Source organism: Salminus brasiliensis, chromosome 2 (assembly GCF_030463535.1).
Source record: "Salminus brasiliensis chromosome 2, fSalBra1.hap2, whole genome shotgun sequence".
Classification (NCBI taxonomy): domain Eukaryota; kingdom Metazoa; phylum Chordata; class Actinopteri; order Characiformes; family Bryconidae; genus Salminus; species Salminus brasiliensis.
In genome coordinates, this window is record NC_132879.1 from 16,130,518 (window position 1) to 16,152,417 (window position 21,900).

Consider the following 21,900-nt stretch of genomic DNA (forward strand, 5'->3'; position numbering starts at 1 on the left):
TAAATGTACGTGGTGGCCCGATGCCGCAGACATTTATTTCGTTTTTTTTATTTTTTATTTTTGCTTCACTTTCTAGCTTATGTTAGCTGTAGGGACATGTTTAGGCTCAGTGTGGCGCTGTTGGTCAGTGTGTGAAGCCTTTCATTGCTCATTGCTTGATCCTCCATATATTGTGACATCACTGAGACTGCGCCTTTTCCCTTTCATTCCCCCTCAAAAAAACCCTCATCAGACCGAGATCACGTACATGAGTCATTCTTGCTTGTACTTCTTTTCAATGTACAAGTCTTTTATGATCGTCAGGAGCGGATTATAGTAATTTCAGTATAAGATCGTTTTGTTCTTTGTTGACCGAAAGAAGACTCTCTTTTACCCGAGATTTGATATCGCTGATACAGATGAAGCTTTTTCTGCTTCGTTTTTTCTTTGTCCTGGCTTTTGCGCACGGGCAGGTTCGTTATTCTATTCCTGAGGAAATGAGTAAAGGCTCTGTTGTGGGAAGCATCGTGCAGGATCTCGGATTGGATGTAAAAAGACTGAAATCTGGGCGAGCACGAATCTTTACCGAGGACAGTCGTGAGTACATCGGTCTAAATGTGGATAAAGGGACTCTCGTAGTGAGAGAGAAGATAGATAGAGAGGAGCTGTGCGCACAGGTTACTCCATGCTCCTTACATTTTCAGATTATTCTTGAAAATCCAATGGAGCTGCACAGAATCAATGTGGAAATATTAGATATCAATGATAATGCTCCATTTTTTGCACGAAAGGAAATAGATATCGAAATTGGTGAGCTAGCCATTCCTGGAGCACGGTTCTCTTTAGACAGTGCACATGATCCTGATGTAGGATTGAACGCACTCCAGAGGTACACGCTTCATCCAACTGATCAATTTTCATTAAATGAGGTATCTGGTAATGACGGTGTAAAATATGTTGAAATGGTTTTAAAAACGGCTCTTGATAGAGAAGAACAGGAGGAGCTCAATCTAATTGTAGAAGCTTTTGATGGAGGCACTCCTCCTAAATCTGGAACGGTAAAAGTTAGGATAATCGTAATTGACGCAAATGACAATGCTCCATTGTTTAGTCAATCTGTTTACAGGGCTGTGTTGACAGAAAACTCACCGAAAGGAACTGTTGTTACCACCGTGAGCGCATCCGATAAAGACAAAGGAGCAAATGCTGATGTTGTCTACTCGTTTTCCCATAGCTCTGGAAAAACATTAGATTTGTTTAACATTAATGCTCACACTGGTGATATCACTGTTAACGGTGACCTAGATTTCGAGAAGACCAAACAATTTCAGCTAAACGTTGAAGTAACAGATAAGGGAGGTTTAAAGGACTCCAGCAAAGTCGCAATTGAATTAGTCGATGTTAACGACAACGCCCCAGTTATAAGTTTAATTTCCTTCTCTAACCCAGTTGCCGAGAACTCCGCTCCTTTTACTGTTATAGCAATGCTAAATGTGAAGGATTTCGATTCTGGTAAAAACGGCCAGGTAAAATGTACAGTTGATCAAAATTTACCGTTTAAAATACAACCTTCCACCTCTAATTTCTACAGCTTAGTAACTGACAATCTTCTGGATCGAGAAACTACAACTGAATATAATATAACTATAAGAGCTACTGATGAGGGTTCTCCTTCATTTTCTACTAATAAAACGCTGAATGTGAAAATATCTGATGTGAATGACAACGCCCCTGTGTTCCAGCGTCAGTCGTACACCGCTTATGTGCTGGAAAATAACACACCTGGAGTGTCTATATTTGCAGTGACAGCAGCCGATAAAGACTCTGGTAACAATGCTCGTATTTCCTATTTTCTTGAGGATGTTCTCGTGAACGGAATTTCAGCCTCGACTTATGTTTCAGTGAATGCAGAGAGTGGAGAGATCATTTCTATTCGGTCTTTTGATTACGAACAAAGCAAAGAGTTTCATATTCGCGTAAAAGCGCAGGACGGGGGAAATCCTCCTCTCAGCAGCAACGTGAGTGTGAAGATAGTGATTCAGGACCAGAACGACAACGCACCTCAGGTTCTGTACCCAGTGCAGACTGGTGGCTCATTGGTGGCTGAAATCGTGCCTCGTTCAGCAGAGGTGGGCTATCTCGTGACCAAAGTGGTGGCTATTGATGTGGACTCTGGACAGAATGCCTGGCTCTCCTATAAACTGCAGAAGGCCACAGACAGGGCACTGTTTGAAGTGGGATTGCAGAATGGAGAAATAAGAACAGTGCGCCAGGTGACCGATAAAGATGCTGTGAAACAGAAGCTCACTGTTGTAGTGGAGGACAACGGACGGCCCTCTCGTTCAGCTACAGTCAATATTAACGTGGCGGTGGCGGACAGTTTCCCTGAAGTGCTCTCGGAGTTCACTGACTTTACGAACGACAAGGATTACAACGACAACCTGACATTTTATCTAGTCTTGGCCTTGGCTGTAGTTTCGTTTCTCTTCATTGTGTCCATCATAGCCATACTGTCAGTCAAATGCTACAGATGGAGACGTGAGCGGATGTTTTACAAATCTGGTGCCAATCTGCCGGTTATTCCATATTATCCACCCCTTTACGCAGATGTAGGGGGCACAGGAACTTTACAGCATGTGTATAATTATGAGGTCTGCAGAACGACTGACTCCAGAAAGAGTGATCTGAAATATGCCCGACCTTCCAGTGAGAGCATCATTAGTTTGGACACCAGTGGAACAAATACACTAACGTATGCGCAGAGGGAGAAACATGGCTGTGAGGATCAGGTAAGATGTAGTTGTAATATATACACAGTAGCAGATTTATCTATTTATTATTATGTTATGTTATTATTATTATTATTATTATTACTATTATCTGAACCATTTTGTAAGGTTTTTTTAACTCCGTTAATAGCGTTTATGCACTCATGCTGCAGAATATTTTCAAAGACTATATTTTCGCGCTGCAATATTTTTTCAGTGCTCTGAGTGACGCTGTTAGTCAGTTTGTGGGGATTTCTTTATGTAAGTGTAGACACTCCTTCCCGTTTTGACATCACGCATAAAGGAACATGCCTCTTTTCAGAGTGTCTGTACACAGTGCAGGAATAAACGGGTGCTGAATCTTAGTTCAATCGGATTATTAGATATTTTAGCTTCACCTTCAAAATTGTATTTTCTAATTTTATAAGGTAGACTTACCATCTGACAACATGGATGTTCTTTATTGTCTTAGCGCCCGGAACAGCGGTTTCATCACTGGTGTTTTTCGACGGCTGATGTGTTTTTTCGTGGCTCTTTTCTTTGTCCTGGCCGTTGTGCTCGGGCAGGTCCGTTATTCTATTCCTGAGGAGATGAAGAAAGGTACTGTTGTGGGACACATTGTGCAAGATCTCGGATTGGATGTTAAAAGACTGAAATCTGGTCGAGCTCGGATCTTTACGGAGGGCAGTCGTGAGTACGTCGGTCTAAACGTGGATAAAGGGACTCTGATAGTGAGAGAGAGGGTAGATAGAGAGGAGCTGTGCGCTCAGGTCACTCCATGCTCCTTACATTTTCAGATCATTCTAGAAAACCCGATGGAGTTGCATAGAATCGATGTGGAAATATTAGATATTAATGACCATGCTCCTGTTTTTACAAAAAATGAAATTAAAATCGATGTTGTTGAGCTAGCTCTTCCCGGTGCTCGATTTTCTTTAGACAATGCGCGTGATCCTGATGTAGGACTGAACTCATTGCAGAGATACACCATTAGTCCAACCGATCATTTCACTTTGAAAGAATTAACTCGAACTGATGGTACGAAGTACGTTGAGATGGTTTTGCAAACACCGTTAGACAGAGAGCAACAAGAAGAGCATAAATTACTTTTGACAGCATTTGATGGAGGCACTCCTCAAAAATCGGGAACGCTTAAAATTACCGTCGTTGTTATTGATGCAAACGACAATCCTCCCATGTTCAGTCAGCCTGTTTATCGAGTATCATTAACAGAAAATGCTAACAAGGGAAGGACAGTAGTGACTGTAAGCGCGACAGACAAGGATAAAGGCGCAAATGGGGAGGTTACATACTGTTTTCCAGAAAGCACCGGCATTGGAGCTGCAGATTTGTTTAGTATTGATTCTGAAACTGGAGAAATTAAAGTAAAAGGTATTTTAGACTATGAGACATCAAGACAACACGACCTTAATGTTGAGGCCAAGGACAAAGGCGGACTAACTGACACCAGCAAAGTGCTGGTTGAAATAACTGATGTGAATGATAACGCTCCTGTTATCAGCATTATCTCATTTTCTAATCCCATCCCAGAGGATTCTGCCCCAGAGACTGTCATAGCGATGCTGAATATTAAAGACATGGACTCCGGGAAAAACGGACAGATTAGATGTTCAGTGAATTCAGATTTACCATTTCGAATCAAATCCTCCTCCTCTAATTTCTACAGTTTGATCACTGATCGGTTTTTAGATCGAGAGAAATGTTCTGAGTATAATATAACTATAAGAGCTACTGATGAGGGTTCTCCTTCATTTTCTACTAATAAAACACTGAATCTGAAAATATCTGATGTGAATGACAACGCCCCTGTGTTCCAGCGTCAGTCGTACACTGCTTATGTGCTGGAAAATAACACACCTGGAGTGTCTATATTTGCAGTGACAGCAGCCGATAAAGACTCTGGTAACAATGCTCGTATTTCCTATTTTCTTGAGGATGTTCCCGTGAGTGGAGTCTCTGGCTCTGCGTATTTTTCACTGAATGCAGAGAGTGGAGAGATTATTGCTGTTCGCTCTTTTGATTACGAGCAAATCAAAGAGTTTCATATTCGCGTAAAAGCGCAGGACGGGGGCATTCCTCCTCTCAGCAGCAACGTGAGTGTGAAGATAGTGATTCAGGACCAAAACGACAACGCGCCTCAGGTTCTGTACCCAGTGCAGACTGGTGGCTCTTTGGTGGCTGAAATTGTGCCTCGTTCAGCAGAGGTGGGCTATCTCGTGACCAAAGTGGTGGCTGTTGATGTGGACTCTGGACAGAATGCATGGCTCTCCTATAAACTGCAGAAAGCCACTGACAGGGCACTGTTTGAAGTGGGCTTACAGAATGGAGAAATAAGAACAGTGCGCCAGGTGACCGATAAAGATGCTGTGAAACAGAAACTCACTGTTGTAGTGGAGGACAACGGGCAGCCCTCTCGATCAGCTACAGTCAATATTAACGTGGCGGTGGCGGACAGTTTCCCTGAAATGCTCTCGGAGTTCACTGACTTTACACACGACAAGGATTACAACGACAATCTGACTTTTTATCTAGTCTTGGCCTTGGCTGTAGTTTCCTTTCTCTTCATCGTGTCCATCATAGCCATACTGTCAGTCAAATGCTACAGATGGAGACGTGAGAGGATGTTTTACAAATCTGGAGCCAATCTGCCGGTTATTCCATATTATCCACCCCTTTACGCAGACGTAGGGGGCACAGGAACTTTACAGCATGTGTATAATTATGAGGTCTGCAGAACGACTGACTCAAGAAAGAGTGAGCTGAAATATGCAAGACCTTCCAGTGAGAGCATCACTAGTTTGGACATCACTGGGGCACACACACTCACGTATGCCCAGAAGGAGAAACTGAGCGTTGATGGTGGTGATGAGGTGAGATTTAGTTAATACTAAGACTTGTAGGGCTGTGTTAAGGTTTGCAATAACATTGGAAGTGTAATATCTCTGAATTCGGCCTTTTCCTATATGTTTTTGTGAACAATACTTTATTGAACTTTTTCTAACAGATTAGTTCCACATATCAACATTATATAGGAATTATAAGGGATACACTCACTAACAAAAAGTAAAGAATAATAAATAAATACATGCAATGATAAATTACATTCTTGCTATTCTTTTTCTTCTTCTTCTTCTTCTTCCTCTTGTTATTATTATTATTATTGTTATTATTGTTAATAATAATAATAATAATAATAATAATAATAATAATAATATGTTGGTGATGTGTGGGTCTTTACATCGTCAAAAATAAATACATTGCTTGTTTGTAATTTAACAATAATATCTGAGCATTGTCTCTCAATTGGATTTTCTTGAAGGCAAAATATTTCCAAATACTGTGTGTTTGTTGTATTATTCCTTCAAATGCTCTAAGTGACGCTGTTGGTCAGTGTGAGCAGGTTTTCAAATCTTATTTCTGGATCCTCCCCCACATTGTGACATCATGCATAACGAAAAGTATCTCTTCATTTCGGAATGGCGATCCAGCGTAGACCCATTGAGAGTGATTGCTTTACAGAACATTTGTATTCTGCTTATTAATGAGAATAGGCTTGTACTATCGTAGAGCGTTTAAATAATTTCATTATGGATTTCCTTTTTTCTATCACCAAGCGGAAAATCCTCTCCCTCACTTTTGTTAATCGACGGATGATACCGTGTTTTGTGGCTTTTTTCTTTGTCCTGGACGTTGCGCACGGGCAGGTCCGTTATTCTGTTTCTGAGGAGATGAATAAGGGCTCTGTTTTAGGAAACATTGTGCAGGACCTCGGATTGGATGTAAAAAGACTGAAATCTGGTCGAGCTCGGATCTTTACGGAGGACAGTCGTGAGTACATCGGTCTAAATGTGGATAAAGGGACTCTGGTTGTGCGAGAGAGGATAGATAGAGAGGAGCTGTGCGCCCAGGTTACTCCATGCTCCTTACATTTTCAGATAATTCTGGAAAACCCGATGGAGCTGCATAGAATCGATGTTGAAATATTGGATATAAATGATCATGCTCCTGTTTTTGAAAGCAAAAATATAATTATAGAAATTATGGAATCTGTCACCGTGGACTCTTTATTTTCATTAGAAAATGCACATGATCCAGATGTTGGACAGAATACAGTGCAAAGATACACCCTTAATCCAACCGATCATTTCACACTGAAAGAATTTGTTCGAAGTGATGGAACAAAGTACGTTGAGATGGTTTTGCAAACACCGTTAGACAGAGAACAACAAGAAGAACATAAATTACTATTGACAGCATTTGATGGAGGCACTCCTCCAAAATCTGGAACTGTTAAAATTACCGTCGTTGTTATTGATGCAAACGACAATCCTCCCATGTTCAGTCAGCCTGTTTATCGAGTGTCATTACCAGAAAATGCTCCTAAAGGCAGTACAGTAGTGAGAATAAATGCTATTGACAAGGACAGAGGCTCTCATGGGGAGATTACATATTCATTTTCACAGAGCACTGGTAAAGCTATGGACTTTTTTACCATTGATCCGGAGACCGGAGACATTCAAGTTAATGGTCTCTTAGATTTTGAAAAATCTAAACAATGTGAACTAAATGTCAAGGCTATGGATATGGGCGGACTAACTGACACCAGTAAGGTGCTGGTTGAAATAACTGATGTGAATGATAACGCTCCTGTTATTAGTGTTATCTCATTTTCCAATCCCATTCCTGAGGATTCTGCCCCGGAGACTGTTATAGCAATGCTGAATATTAAAGACATAGATTCCGGTAAAAACGGACAGATTAGATGTTCAGTGAATTCAGATTTACCATTTCAAATCAAATCCTCCTCTTCTAATTTCTACACTTTAGTCACTGATCAGTTTTTAGATAGAGAGAAATGCTCTGAATATAATATAACTATAAGAGCTACTGATGAGGGTTCTCCTTCATTCTCTACTAATAAAACACTGAATCTGAAAATATCTGATGTGAATGACAACGCCCCTGTGTTCCAGCTTCAGTCGTACACTGCTTATGTGCTGGAAAATAACACACCTGGAGTGTCTATATTTGCAGTGACAGCAGCTGATAAAGACTCTGGTAACAATGCTCGTATTTCCTATTTTCTTGAGGATGTTCCCGTGAATGGAGTCTCTGCCTCTGCGTATTTTTCACTGAATGCAGAGAGTGGAGAGATCATTGCTGTTCGCTCTTTTGATTACGAGCAAACCAAAGAGTTTAATATTCGCGTAAAAGCGCAGGACGGGGGAAATCCTCCTCTCAGCAGCAACGTGAGTGTGAAGATAGTGATTCAGGACCAGAACGACAATGCGCCTCAGGTTCTGTACCCAGTGCAGACTGGTGGCTCCGTGGTGGCTGAAATGGTTCCTCGTTCAGCAGAGGTGGGCTATCTCGTGACCAAAGTGGTAGCTGTTGATGTGGACTCTGGACAGAATGCCTGGCTCTCCTATAAACTGCAGAAGGCCACAGACAGGGCACTGTTTGAAGTGGGCTTACAGAATGGAGAAATAAGAACTGTGCGCCAGGTGACCGATAAAGATGCTGTGAAGCAGAAGCTCACTGTTGTAGTGGAGGACAACGGGCAGCCCTCTCGTTCAGCTACAGTCAATATTAACGTGGCGGTGGCGGACAATTTCCCCGAAGTGCTCTCGGAGTTTACTGACTTTACGAACGACAAGAATTACAACGACAACCTGACTTTTTATCTAGTCTTGGCCTTGGCTGTGGTTTCGTTTCTCTTCATCGTGTCCATCATAGCCATACTGTCAGTCAAATGCTACAGATGGAGACGTGAGAGGATGTTTTACAAATCTGGTGCCAATCTGCCGGTTATTCCATATTATCCACCCCTTTACGCAGATGTAGGGGGCACAGGAACTTTGCAGCATGTGTATAATTATGAGGTCTGCAGAACGACTGACTCCAGAAAGAGTGACGTGAAACATGCCCGACCTTCCAGTGAGAGTATCAGTCATTTGAACCCCAGTGGAACTCAGACACTCATGCATGTGCAGAAGGAGACACTGATTAATGACTTTGAAGATCAGGTGAGATTTCAGTAGGCCTACTATTTTGATTTTATATGGCTCTATATAAAAACAACGTTGACAACTTTGCCACAAAATGTTCTATATGTAATTTTATTTTATTATGAATCATTATCCTGACATCACTTGCAGCTTTGTTGTTGTTATTCTTTTTACTAAATGTTACTTATAATAATAACATTCATGATAACGGCAATAATAATAAGAACATGAGCGGATTTACCAGGGTGGCATAGGGTGGAAAATGCCTCCCTCAAAGAAAGCCTTGCCACCCCTGCTGCCACCACAGTTGGCAGCACTAAAGTAGGCAATTAAAGCTAATACTGATTCAACGTCTGTCAAGGAAAACATTGTAACTAAAGTTACTTTGAATCAAACAAAAATTAAGATTAACGGTAGCATTCATAGTTTTTCTCATGAAAGAGAAAGGATGAGGTGGAAGGAAAGAGAGAAAAGAAGGATAAGGAGGAAGGAGAGAGAGAGAAAAAGTGTGAGGAGAGAGAGAGAAAAGAGGTTGAAGCGGAGAGTGAGAAGAGAAGGATATTGTTTATTGTTGTTATTGTTGCTTTTAATGTCTCTTCTTTTGTATATAAAGTATAAATCTGTTCAAGCTACTGAGGGACAAATGGGGAAAATGGGATCTGAGTAAACAGTAAAAGTGATGTCCAGTACCTGTTTGAGTGCCATGATCCATTTACTTCCACAATGTATTTATGCTCACCTTAGTACAGGTCAGTCCATAGATCTTCATGGGTGAAGGTTTTTAAAAAAGTTTCTTCTTCTTGTACAAATACTGCCTGCAATGTTGCCACTCTGACAAAGTCAAAAACTGTTTACTTTCCCTCTCACACATCTGCCACTCATCACCTGCGTCTTACCTTAATCTCTTTCCTTTGATAATGCCCACCGACAGTTGTGTCACCATACTTCTGTCTCCTATTAAGGGACATCAAATTGTATGGTCACTTATTCCTAATATGAACTGTTTCACATGAAACCTGCAAGACATTGATTGCATGAGATTAAAATTGTATGAGATTGTGAATGGCAGCCTGTGCCCTTTTGTAGTGTGTACATACTATTTCTCATCAAACTGTGATAAAAAAATTATATATATATATATATATATATATATATATATATATATATACATCTGCCATGTGTTGCCACCCCTAAAAAATCCCTGCCTCCTCTCGCCAGCCCCTTAATATTTTTTTGATCTACCCCTGAATACGAATATTATTATTGTTATTATTAATGCTATTAGTTCTCTTAAATGCCAGTGCGTTAATATATTCAGCAATGAAAATGTTTTATACTAACCTTGTTTAATGCATTGAGCATTTTATTTTAGTTCAATGTTTACAGCTGCAAAACGTTCTTTTTTGGTTGTTGTAATATTAGTTAAAGTCTCTAAGCGACGCTGTTGGTCAGTGTGTTCAGTTTGAAGCTCAGTTGTGGATCCTCCTCCACATTCTGACATCATGAATAAACCAACATTGTTCAGTATTGTAGAACAGTAGACAACCATTACTTGCCAGTCAATACAAAAGTATTCCGTTGCTGGACGGTTGTTGGCATATTTGGCGCTGGATTGAAATATTTGCGTTATGGATGTTTTTTACTCTCTCACTGCCTGGAATTGCTTCCAATTCACTGGTGTTTTTCGACGGCTAATGAAGCTTCTCGTCCTCTTGTCCTTTGTCCTGGACGTTGCGGACGGGCAAGTCCGTTATTCTATTCCTGAGGAGATGAATAAGGGCTCCGTTGTGGGAAACATCGTGCAGGATCTCGGATTGGATGTTATAAGACTAAAATCTGGTCGAGCTCGGATCTTTACGGAGGACAGTCGTGAGTACATCGGTCTAAACGTGGATAAAGGGACTCTGGAAGTTAGAGAGAGGATAGATAGAGAAGAGCTGTGCGCCCAGGTTACTCCGTGCTCCTTACATTTTCAGATCATTCTAGAAAACCCGATGGAGCTGCATAGAATCAACGTGGAAATATTTGACATTAATGATCATGCTCCAGTTTTTGACAGAAAAGAAATCAATCTTGAAATAATGGAATATGCCGTGACAGGCTCACGGTTTTCGTTAGGCAGTGCGCATGATCCCGATGTAGGACATAACACACTGCAGAGATACACCCTAAATCCAACGGATCACTTCACTTTAAATGAATTATCTCGTAGTGATGGCACTAAATTTGTTGAGATGGTTTTACAAACACCGTTAGACAGAGAACTACAAGAAGAGCATAAATTAATTCTGACAGCGTTTGATGGGGGCACTCCTTCAAAATCTGGTACCGTAAAAATAACCGTTGTTGTTATTGATGCAAACGACAATCCGCCTGTGTTCAGTCAGCCTGTTTATCGGGTATCATTACCCGAAAATGCTCATAAAGGCAGTACTGTGGTGACAGTAAGTGCTACCGACAAGGACAAAGGGGCTTTTGGGGAGGTTACATATTCATTTTCACAAAACACGGGAAAAGCTATGGATTATTTCACCATAGATTCAGACACGGGAAATATTCGAGTTAATGGTCTCTTAGATTATGAAAAATCTAAACAGTACGAACTATATATTGAAGCAATGGATAAAGAAAGACTAACAGACTCAAGTAAAGTGCTGATTGAAATAACTGATGTGAATGATAACGCTCCTGTTATTAGTGTTATCTCATTTTCCAATCCCATCCCTGAGGATTCTGCCCCGGAGACTGTTATAGCAATGCTGAATGTTAAAGACATAGATTCCGGGAAAAACGGACAGATTAGATGTTCAGTTAATTCAGATTTACCATTTCGAATCAAATCCTCCTCCTCTAATTTCTACAGTTTGGTCACTGATCAGTTTTTAGATCGAGAGAAATGCTCTGAGTATAATATAACTATAAGAGCTACTGATGAGGGTTCTCCTTCATTCTCTACTAATAAAACACTGAATCTGAAAATATCTGATGTGAATGACAACGCCCCTGTGTTCCAGCTTCAGTCGTACACTGCTTATGTGCTGGAAAATAACACACCTGGAGTGTCTATATTTGCAGTGACAGCAGCCGATGAAGACTCTGGTAACAATGCTCGTATTTCCTATTTTCTTGAAGATGTTCTCGTGAACGGAGTTTCTGCCTCGACTTATATTTCAGTGAATGCAGAGAGTGGAGAGATCATTGCTGTTCGCTCTTTTGATTACGAGCAAAGCAAAGAGTTTCATATTCGCGTAAAAGCGCAGGACGGGGGAAATCCTCCTCTCAGCGGCAACGTGAGTGTGAAGATAGTGATTCAGGACCAAAACGACAACGCGCCTCAGGTTCTGTACCCAGTGCAGACTGGTGGCTCTTTGGTGGCTGAAATTGTTCCTCGTTCAGCAGAGGTGGGCTATCTCGTGACCAAAGTGGTGGCTGTTGATGTGGACTCTGGACAGAACGCATGGCTCTCCTATAAACTGCAGAAGGCCACAGACAGGGCACTGTTTGAAGTGGGCTTACAGAATGGAGAAATAAGAACTGTGCGCCAGGTGACCGATAAAGATGCTGTGAAGCAGAAGCTCACTGTTGTAGTGGAGGACAACGGGCAGCCCTCTCGTTCAGCTACAGTCAATATTAACCTGGCGGTGGCGGACAGTTTCCCTGAAATGCTCTCGGAGTTCACTGACTTTACACACGACAAGGATTACAACGACAACCTGACTTTTTATCTAGTCTTGGCCTTGGCTGTGGTTTCGTTTCTCTTCATTGTGTCTATCATAGCCATACTGTCAGTCAAATGCTACAGATGGAGACGTGAGCGGATGTTTTACAAATCTGGTGCCAATCTCCCAGTTATTCCATATTATCCACCCCTTTACGCAGACGTAGGGGGCACAGGAACTTTACAGCATGTGTATAATTATGAGGTCTGCAGAACTACTGACTCCAGAAAGAGTGACCTAAAACATGCCCGACCTTCCAGTGAGAGCATCATTAGTTTGAACACCACTGGAACACACACTCTCAGGCTTGCACAGAGGGAGAAATTAAGTCATGACTATGAAGATCAGGTGAGATTTAGTCAATGATGAGAATGATATAAAGCTACTACAATTAATTCACAACATTTTAGATTTTATTTCACATTTTTTTGATAATTTTAATACATGTTTTTTAATTTGATGTTATTTTATTGTGGGTCATTTTTCTATGATCACTTGCAGCTTTGTTATTATTTTTTTCTTTTCATTTTCTTTCCTATTTTAACTGCTATTATTTTCATTATTTCTTTTCCATGTAAAGATGTCAAACTTTTTAGAAATTAAATATTTTATAATAACGTATTGATAATATGTATTTTTTCTATAGCTCAATGTAAATAGCTGCATAATTCTTTCTATTCCTTTTTTTCGTTGTAATATTCTTTTAGGTCTCTAAGCGACGCTGTTGATCAGTGTGTGCAGGTTTTTAGAGTTCAATTGTGGATCCTCCTACACATTCTGACATCATACATACACCAACATTTTTCTGCATTTCAGATCGATGCAACAGTGTTGAAGAGGAACATCTACTGATTGCCAGTTCATATAAAAAATGACCATAGTACGGAATTGTTCTTAGCATATTTGACGCTGGATTGTAGAATTTTCATTATGGGTGTCCTTTGTTCTCGCACCTCCCGGAATAGCTTTTCTATCAGTGGTGTTAATGGACGGCTAACGAAGATTCTCGTCCTCTTTTCCTTTGTCCTGGATGTTGTGCACGGGCAGGTCCGTTATTCTATTCCTGAGGAGATGAATAAAGGTTCTGTTGTGGGAAACATCGTGCAGGATCTCGGATTGGATGTTATAAGACTGAAATCTGGTAGAGCTCGGATCTTTACGGAGGACAGTCGTGAGTACATCGGTCTAAATGTGGATAAAGGGACTCTGATAGTGAGAGAGAGGGTAGATAGAGAGGAGCTGTGCGCCCAGGTTACTCCATGCTCCTTACATTTTCAGATCATTCTGGAAAACCCAATGGAGCTGCATAGAATCGACGTAGAGATATTGGATATGAATGATCATGCTCCAGTTTTTGACAGAAAAGATATTAATCTCGAAATTAGAGAATCTGTCTTGGCAGGCTCAAGGTTTTCATTAGACAGTGCCCATGATCCCGACGTAGGACAAAATGCACTACAAAGATACACACTTAATCCAACTGATCATTTCACTTTGAACGAGTTGTCTAACAGTGATGGCACAAAGTACGTTCAAATGGTTTTACAAACACCTTTGGACAGGGAACGACAAGAAGAGCATAAATTAATTTTGACAGCATTTGATGGAGGCACTCCTCAAAAATCTGGAACTGTTAAAATAACGGTCATTGTTATTGATGCAAACGACAATCCTCCCATGTTCAGTCAGTCTGTTTATCGAATATCATTACCCGAAAATGCTCTTAAGGGCAGTACCGCAGTGACAGTAAGAGCAAACGACAATGATAAAGGAGCTAATGGGGAGGTTACATATTCATTTCCACAAAACACTAGGAAGGTTATGGAGTTTTTCACCATAGATTCAGACACGGGAGACATTCGAGTTAATGGTCTCTTAGATTATGAAAAATCTAAACAGTTCGAACTAAATGTCGAGGCAACGGATAAGGGCGGACTAACTGACACCAGTAAGGTGCTAATTGAAATAACTGATGTGAATGATAACGCTCCTGTTATTAGTGTTATCTCATTTTCCAATCCCATTCCAGAGGATTCTGCCTTGGAGACTGTTATAGCAATGCTGAATATTAAAGACATAGATTCCGGGAAAAACGGACAGATTAGATGTTCAGTGAATTCAGATTTACCATTTCGAATCAAATCCTCCTCCTCTAATTTCTACAGTTTGGTCACCGATAAGTTTTTAGATCGAGAGAAACGCTCTGAATATAATATAACTATAAGAGCTACTGATGAGGGTTCCCCTTCATTCTCTACTAATAAAACACTGAATCTGAAAATATCTGATGTGAATGACAACGCCCCTGTGTTCCAGCGTCAGTCGTACACCGCTTATGTGCTGGAAAATAACACACCTGGAGTGTCTATATTTGCAGTAACAGCAGCCGATAAAGACTCTGGTAACAATGCTCGTATTTCCTACTTTCTTGAGGATGTTCTCGTGAACGGAGTTTCTGCCTCAACTTATATTTCAGTGAATGCAGAGAGTGGAGAGATTATTGCTGTTCGCTCTTTTGATTACGAGCAAATCAAAGAGTTTTATATTCGCGTAAAAGCGCAGGACGGAGGAAATCCTCCTCTCAGCGGCAACGTGAGTGTGAAGATACTGATTCAGGACCAAAACGACAACGCGCCTCAGGTTCTGTACCCAGTGCAGACAGGTGGCTCTTTGGTGGCTGAAATTGTGCCTCGTTCAGCAGAGGTGGGCTATCTCGTGACCAAAGTGGTGGCTGTTGATGTGGACTCTGGACAGAATGCATGGCTCTCCTATAAACTGCAGAAAGCCACAGACAGGGCACTGTTTGAAGTGGGCTTACAGAATGGAGAAATAAGAACTGTGCGCCAGGTGACCGATAAAGATGCTGTGAAACAGAAGCTCACTGTTGTAGTGGAGGACAACGGGCAGCCCTCTCGATCAGCTACAGTCAATCTTAACGTGGCGGTGGCGGACAGTTTCCCTGACGTGCTCACGGAGTTCAATGACTTTAAGCACGACAAGGATTACAGCGACAACCTGACTTTTTATCTAGTCTTGGCCTTGGCTGTAGTTTCGTTTCTCTTCATCGTGTCCATCATAGCCATACTGTCAGTCAAATGCTACAGATGGAGACGTGAGAGGATGTTTTACAAATCCGGTGCCAATCTGCCGGTTATTCCATATTATCCACCCCTTTACGCAGATGTAGGAGGGATGGGGACTTTGAAACAAACTTTCAATTATGATATGTATGGGACCACTGACTCCAGAAAGAGTGACCTGAAATATGTCAGACCTGGCAGTCAGAGCATCATTGGTCTGCATGCGGGTGGAACTCAGACACTACTGCGAGTACAAGAGCAAACACAGACCCTCGAAGAGTGTGAGGATCAGGTGAGGTGATATGTGTTATAAAATACATTAGACTGCTTGTCTTGATTTAAAGTAAGGAATAACTCATTCAAATTGTAGTTCATGTTTTTTTTTTTCACATGAGCGCTCTGTTGCAGTGTGCTGCGTTTCTGGTATCTTGATGGTGTCATTGAGGGCACAGGGTTACGTTGTCAATCTGACTGAAACACTACAAATGGAAGAGTTTAATTCCATCACGCACTTTCCATCTTGGTTTCTTTTATTATAAAAAGAAAAACAAAGGTCATTTTCCGTGGCATTGGTCATTTGAATGTATTTTGAATTTCTACAGATGTAGTTGTTTATTTCTCTATCCTGAGTCGCCATTTAAACTTTTTTTTTTCTCGCAGGGAGTTGGAAAGTGTAGATTACAGGTGTACAAATGAAAGTGACAATTTATTTAAATGTTGCTCTAAATCTGTTTTTAGACACGAGTTCTGTTTAACAGTCTAGAGGCTTTATTTGTCATTTCAGCCATATACAAGTACACAGTGGAGCGAAATGTGTGTGAAGTGCAATTTGTAAACATCTGTGCACACATAAAAAATACAATAACTATAATAATCACAAAAGACAGTGGGTACAATAAAACAGACAAGAGAGTGTAGCGCCGTTCCATAAAAGCCATGCTTGTAATACAGAAGAGTAAGTGCAAAGAGCATTTATAAAATGGTTAGCATGTTGAACGAAAAGTGGTTCGTCTGTGGCGTTGCTCAAAACCATTAATAGCGCCTTTATTTTTTTTATATATTTTAAGTGTGAATGAATAGATTTTCCCTCACACTTTTGACTGTTTAATGTTTTCAAAGAAAAAAAAGTCCTACCGAAATAACTGGACTTAATCAATCAGTGGGTTCATGTGACGATTTAAAAAAATGAAAAAAATCATGACAACATTAAATTGAGATTTATACCACTACCTTCCACTCGGTACTTTAATGGAAGTCACTGCTCCATTTACACGCCGTGTGTTAGAGTTAATTTAGGATTTCTTAACTCGTTCAGTTCAGATGATGGCTCTTCAGCGCTTCAATTATAAAGCTGAGTAAAGTTGCGTGTAGTTTCTATTCGAATCTCTAAGTGTCGCTGTTGGTTAAAGGCTTTGATTCTTTCTAATGTAAGCAAATTCTGCACCTCCCATTTTAGTGCTATTTGCGCATGCCTGCTATCTTGGATATCCATTTCATATTACACAAAGACTTGACTCTGTCGCCCCAGCTTAAACGTTCTCTCACATTTCTCTCTGTTTTTTATTCCTGTAACATTGGATGCGCAAAGTGATTGATTTTTAATGAACAGTCTTGGGGATATGAGATATTAATCTTGGGTACGATTCTGTGACGCTGCCACCTCGCAATGGGAGAAAACGCCTTTCTTGTACGGCTGTCCTGTGCGTTCGTTGTCTGCGCGTATTTAGTCCACTGTGCGTCTGGACAGGTCCGTTACTCCGTGCCTGAGGAAATGCCTCCTGGTTCTTTCATAGGTGACATCGTGAAAGACCTGGGTCTAGAACCTGAACGTTTGACCACGGGAAAGGCTCGGGTCTTTACAGCAAGTGGACAGGAATATGTGGAGCTAGACCGGGGCAAAGGGCACATTGTTGTGAAGGAGAGAATGGACCGCGAGCTCCTCTGCTCTAGCGCGATGTCTACGTGCAGCATCAGCTTTGAAATCATTCTAGAGAATCCCATAGAGCTCTACAGGGTCACGGTGGAGATATTAGATGTTAATGATAACAGTCCTGCGTTTCCAAGAGGAGATATTCAGCTGGAAATCAGCGAGTCAGCCTCTGCTGGCGCGCGCTTTTCCGTGGACAATGCGCTCGACCCTGACGTGGGATTAAACGGGATTCAGAGCTACTCGATTCACCCAACTGATCACTTCAGCCTGAAAACACAGAGCCGAGCAGGAAGTGGGAAAAACGTGGAGCTTGTTTTGGAGACCGCTTTAGATAGAGAGAAAGAGGAGCATGTGTATCTAACTATAACTGCTACAGACGGAGGCACGCCTAAACGTTCTGGTACTGTAAAAATACACATTTTTGTTTTAGATAATAATGACAACTCTCCTGTATTCATAAAGCATTTTTACCGAGTAGCTGTACCTGAAAATACAGCTAAAGGGACATTATTGCTTATAGTTAACGCCTCTGATGCAGATACACTCCCTAACGCACACATTGCCTATTACGTTGAACACACAACGCCTAAAATCAGAGATTTATTTTCCATTGACGCATCCACAGGTGAAATATGGCTCGTTGGAGAGCTTGACTTTGAAGAAGCCAGTGTTCATGAGTTTAAAGTCCAAGCAAAGGACCAGGGTGGGCTATCTGACTCTTCTGAGGTGGTCATAGAAGTGACTGACGTAAATGACAATGCACCAAGAATCACGCTCATGTCTTTTTCGAACACATTGCCTGAAAACTCGCCCCCTGGCACTGTTGTAGCAATGATCAATGTGCAAGACAGTGATTCTGAGGAGAACGGAAAGGTTACATGTTCATTGGACAAAAGCCCGCCCTTCAGGACTGAATCATCTCTAAACAATTACTACAGCATATTGACCGACTCCAGCCTAGATAGGGAGCAAATGGCAGAATATAATATTACAATCACAGCAAAAGACGGCGGTCAGCCGCCGTTGTTTAGTACAAAAACATTGTTGGTGAAAATTTCGGACATCAATGACCATTCGCCTCAATTTGAACATGACTCTTTCAACGCGTATATAACTGAGAATAATTCGCCCTCTTTGTCTTTGCTTACTGTAAAAGCGAATGACGCAGATTTGGGGGCGAACGCGCGCATTTCTTACTTCATTGTGGATAAAGATTTGAACGGCGCGCTTGCATCGTCTCTAGTGTCGATTGATTCGGGAAATGGGATACTTTACGCACTGAAATCCTTCGATTACGAGCAAATAAAGTCCTTTAGCATCACCATCAAAGCGCAAGATGGTGGCTCGCCTCCTCTGAGCACAAACGCAACCGTGAACTTCATAATCCAGGACCAGAACGACAACGCGCCTCAGGTTCTGTACCCAGTGCAGACTGGTGGCTCTGTAGTGGCTGAAATGGTGCCTCGTTCAGCAGAGGTGGGCTACCTCGTGACCAAAGTGGTGGCTGTTGATGCAGACTCTGGACAGAATGCCTGGCTCACCTATAAACTGCAGAAAGCTACAGACAGGCCACTTTTTGAAGTTGGCTTACAGAATGGAGAAATAAGAACTGTGCGCCAGGTGACCGATAAAGATGCTGTGAAGCAGAAGCTCACTGTTGTAGTGGAGGACAACGGGCAGCCCTCTCGATCAGCTACAGTCAATATAAACGTGGCGGTGGCGGACAGTTTCCCTGACGTGCTCTTGTTCAATGACTTTACACACGACAAGGATTACGACGACAACCTGACTTTTTATCTAGTCTTGGCCTTGGCTGTAGTTTCGTTTCTCTTCATCGTGTCCATCATAGCCATACTGTCAGTAAAATGCTACAGATGGAGACGTGAGAGGATGTTTTACAAATCCGGTGCAAATCTGCCAATCATTCCATATTATCCACCCCTTTACGCAGACGTAGGGGGCACAGGAACTCTACAGCATGTGTATAACTATGAGCTGTGTGGGACAGCTGACTCCAGAAAGAGCGACATCAAATTCGTGCCTTCTTCCAGGCAGAGTGTTTTAAGTGTTGACCTCGGTGGCACAAGGACTGTGCCTAGACAAAACAAACACACAGTTGACCCGGATGTTGATAATGAGGTGAGGACCCTGTGGTATTTAGTTTAATTTACATTGTAGATAATTGTGGTTGCATGCTACAAACATATGAAGTGTTTTGGTAATTTATAGCAATTTATGGAGCTGTATTTGGTCTGTTTTGGAGGGGGCAGAATGTGGGTGGAATGTAACAAACATTGGCGTTACAAGAATCTTATGTATTCTCTTATGGATTTTTGCTTCTTTGTTTACTCCTTACACAACCCATTGCCCCTAATGCAGGCCACTCTACCCTGTACCATCATACTTTAAGCTGATTCAATACGTTACGATTTGTGTTGTGAAGGATCCGTCTAAAAATAATTACCACAGATCAAAAACAGTATGAATAAGAGAGGAAAATATACATGTCAGGTCTGTCTGTGTAGTTCTGAAGGAAGCTAAGTGGTGAGATATGTTAAGAAATTGTATCTTTCTGCAATTCATGAGTGTACAGTTGCATCATACATATATACATAGATACATATATATTTTCCCTTTTCCCTATTTGTTTGAGTGCTTAAGTTAAATGTTTGGTAGTTTAATGTTGCTCTTGACTTTATGCACAATGGACACTAAACATGTAGTTAATTTTTTGAGAATTTCCCCACTGTGGGACTAATAAAGGATTATCTTATCTTATAAAGGGCCCCAAAGAGATTTCAGCAGTGAAATGTGGGGCAGACCTTTTGAATGGTATGTTCCTTTTAAGTTCACCTGTCTAAAAGCTCTCAATGTATGGATGAGAGAGAGGAAACATGCTTCATAACATGATCAGCAGTTTATGCCTGCATGGTGCTGCTAATTAGTGTAAGCTAAAACTGTTCTCACTTAAGACAAGCTAAAATTAAAATTGTTTATTTGAAATGACAGGGAGTGCCCTTATTATTATAGTCCTAAATCCCATTTTTGGATCATACTGTTAATTTATTCATCATAAAAGATTCACACAATGTCTGTGAGATTGAAAAAAAACAACCAGCAAACTAATGGTTAAAACCGCGCAAGTCTTTACCACGACTAATCTGTGTGTAGCTCAATTCTTCATCAGTCTTCTAACACTTAAGCTAATGAATTGTCCAAGCATCTTGATTGTCAGCATCGAGTTTAGTGAACGAAAGAAAGGTGGCCTTAATCTGAGAAGAGAATTTAGAAAATATATTGACTCTGACAGGCCTTCTGGTTTTAACTATACAGTGGGAATAACTGACAGTCAATTCAGCTGTGTATCACTGATGGTATCAAGTTATCTAATCCTGTCCCATTTCTTTCTGATGCTTAGAAAGAAAAAATAGTTGGACAAAAATGCTTTAACAAGAAAGGTCGGAGGTTAAGATATTTATGACTGTGGCTTTTCTTTCCAGGTGGGTGTATAGCTTTAGAAGATTCATTGTTGACCCATGTTAAAAATAACCTCTTTTCCAAGTGGCTCCACTTTTTAAAAAGGTCCTATCAGCACCAGCTCCTCTGTTTTTGGTGTTTTGGAGAGGCAGTGGACCTGAGATAAAGGTTCATGTGGCAGTCAGATGTGGTACTCATTTTATACAGGAAGAGAAGCATGTGGATTGTGTTTTTGCATCACGCTGAGTTTTATGAGGGTACGGTGTGGCGGAAGTGTCTGCTTCTGTGAATAGTGCTCTTCTGTTTGTAATTTAAACAGAATAAGGTTGTATAGTTCCGATATTTTTATATACAGTGGGAGTGTATGTTTGCATATTTCATGATTTGTATGTAATTATTCATTCATTAATGTCCATTAAGTGTGTGTGTGTGTGTGTGTGGGTGTGTGTTTGTGTGTTGTGTGAACTTGTGCTCTTCAAGAAACAAGCTTCCTCACATCTGGACTCACTTTCCAGACTTAAGTGCTTTCCAGACTCATTACTGTCAATACTTTTCACTGCAGAGTGTAAATCTTCATGCCTCTGATGTTACCCTGCTCAGTCCTCACTTTAAAGAAGTTGGATAAATCCAAACCGAGTGCCTATGGAAAGTTAAAGGACACAGACTGGAATGTGAACATAGAAGTGTAAACTGGACGATTTTGTGCTTTGTGACTGTGGATAGAGTATCAGTGTTATAAATAATTTGCACCTGCAGTAACCATTTCTCACAGTTCACATTCATAAGCAGAGACTAGGAAAAACAAAAAATCTTTCCTCTGTCTTTCAGTGGCTGTTCTGACAGTAATACAACTGACATTAAACTAACAATATTAGGAGCCTATTGGCATTGGCTACATTGTGGATATGTTGTTGATCA

At 41.0% G+C, this 21,900-nt stretch overlaps 2 protein-coding genes across 12 annotated transcripts in view; both read left to right on the forward strand.

Moving 5' to 3' along the window:
* The window catches only part of LOC140545618 (protocadherin gamma-A11-like), a 76,743-nt gene that overhangs the window by 23,048 nt on the left and 31,795 nt on the right, over window positions 1–21,900 (forward strand). The window contains exon 1 of one of the 11 annotated variants that reach the window (XM_072668589.1): window positions 592–2,768. The exons of 7 other annotated variants lie outside the window; for them this stretch is intronic. In XM_072668589.1, coding sequence (XP_072524690.1) covers window positions 702–2,768 — 2,067 coding nt within the window. In that variant the 5' untranslated portion in view covers window positions 592–701. Of the gene's footprint in view, window positions 1–591; window positions 2,769–6,223; window positions 8,795–13,177; window positions 15,868–16,005; window positions 19,645–21,900 lie in introns of those variants that run through there. 3 more of the 11 variants (XM_072668537.1, XM_072668520.1, XM_072668565.1) reach the window with 3 other exon arrangements.
* On the forward strand, window positions 10,319–13,379 carry LOC140545678 (protocadherin gamma-A11-like). Its single transcript, XM_072668601.1, has 2 exons — window positions 10,319–12,843; window positions 13,312–13,379. Exons 1-2 carry the CDS (start codon window positions 10,405–10,407, stop codon window positions 13,345–13,347), a joined length of 2,475 nt encoding a protein of 824 aa, XP_072524702.1. The 5' UTR covers window positions 10,319–10,404; the 3' UTR covers window positions 13,348–13,379.

Coding starts and splice junctions, on each gene's coding strand:
- LOC140545678 (XM_072668601.1), top strand. CDS start 10,405: ATGGATGTTTTTTACTCTCTCACTGCCTGGAATTGCTTCCAATTCACT. Junction 12,844..13,311: donor GTCATGACTATGAAGATCAG/GTGAGATTTAGT, acceptor TCTGCATTTCAG/ATCGATGCAACAGTGTTGAA.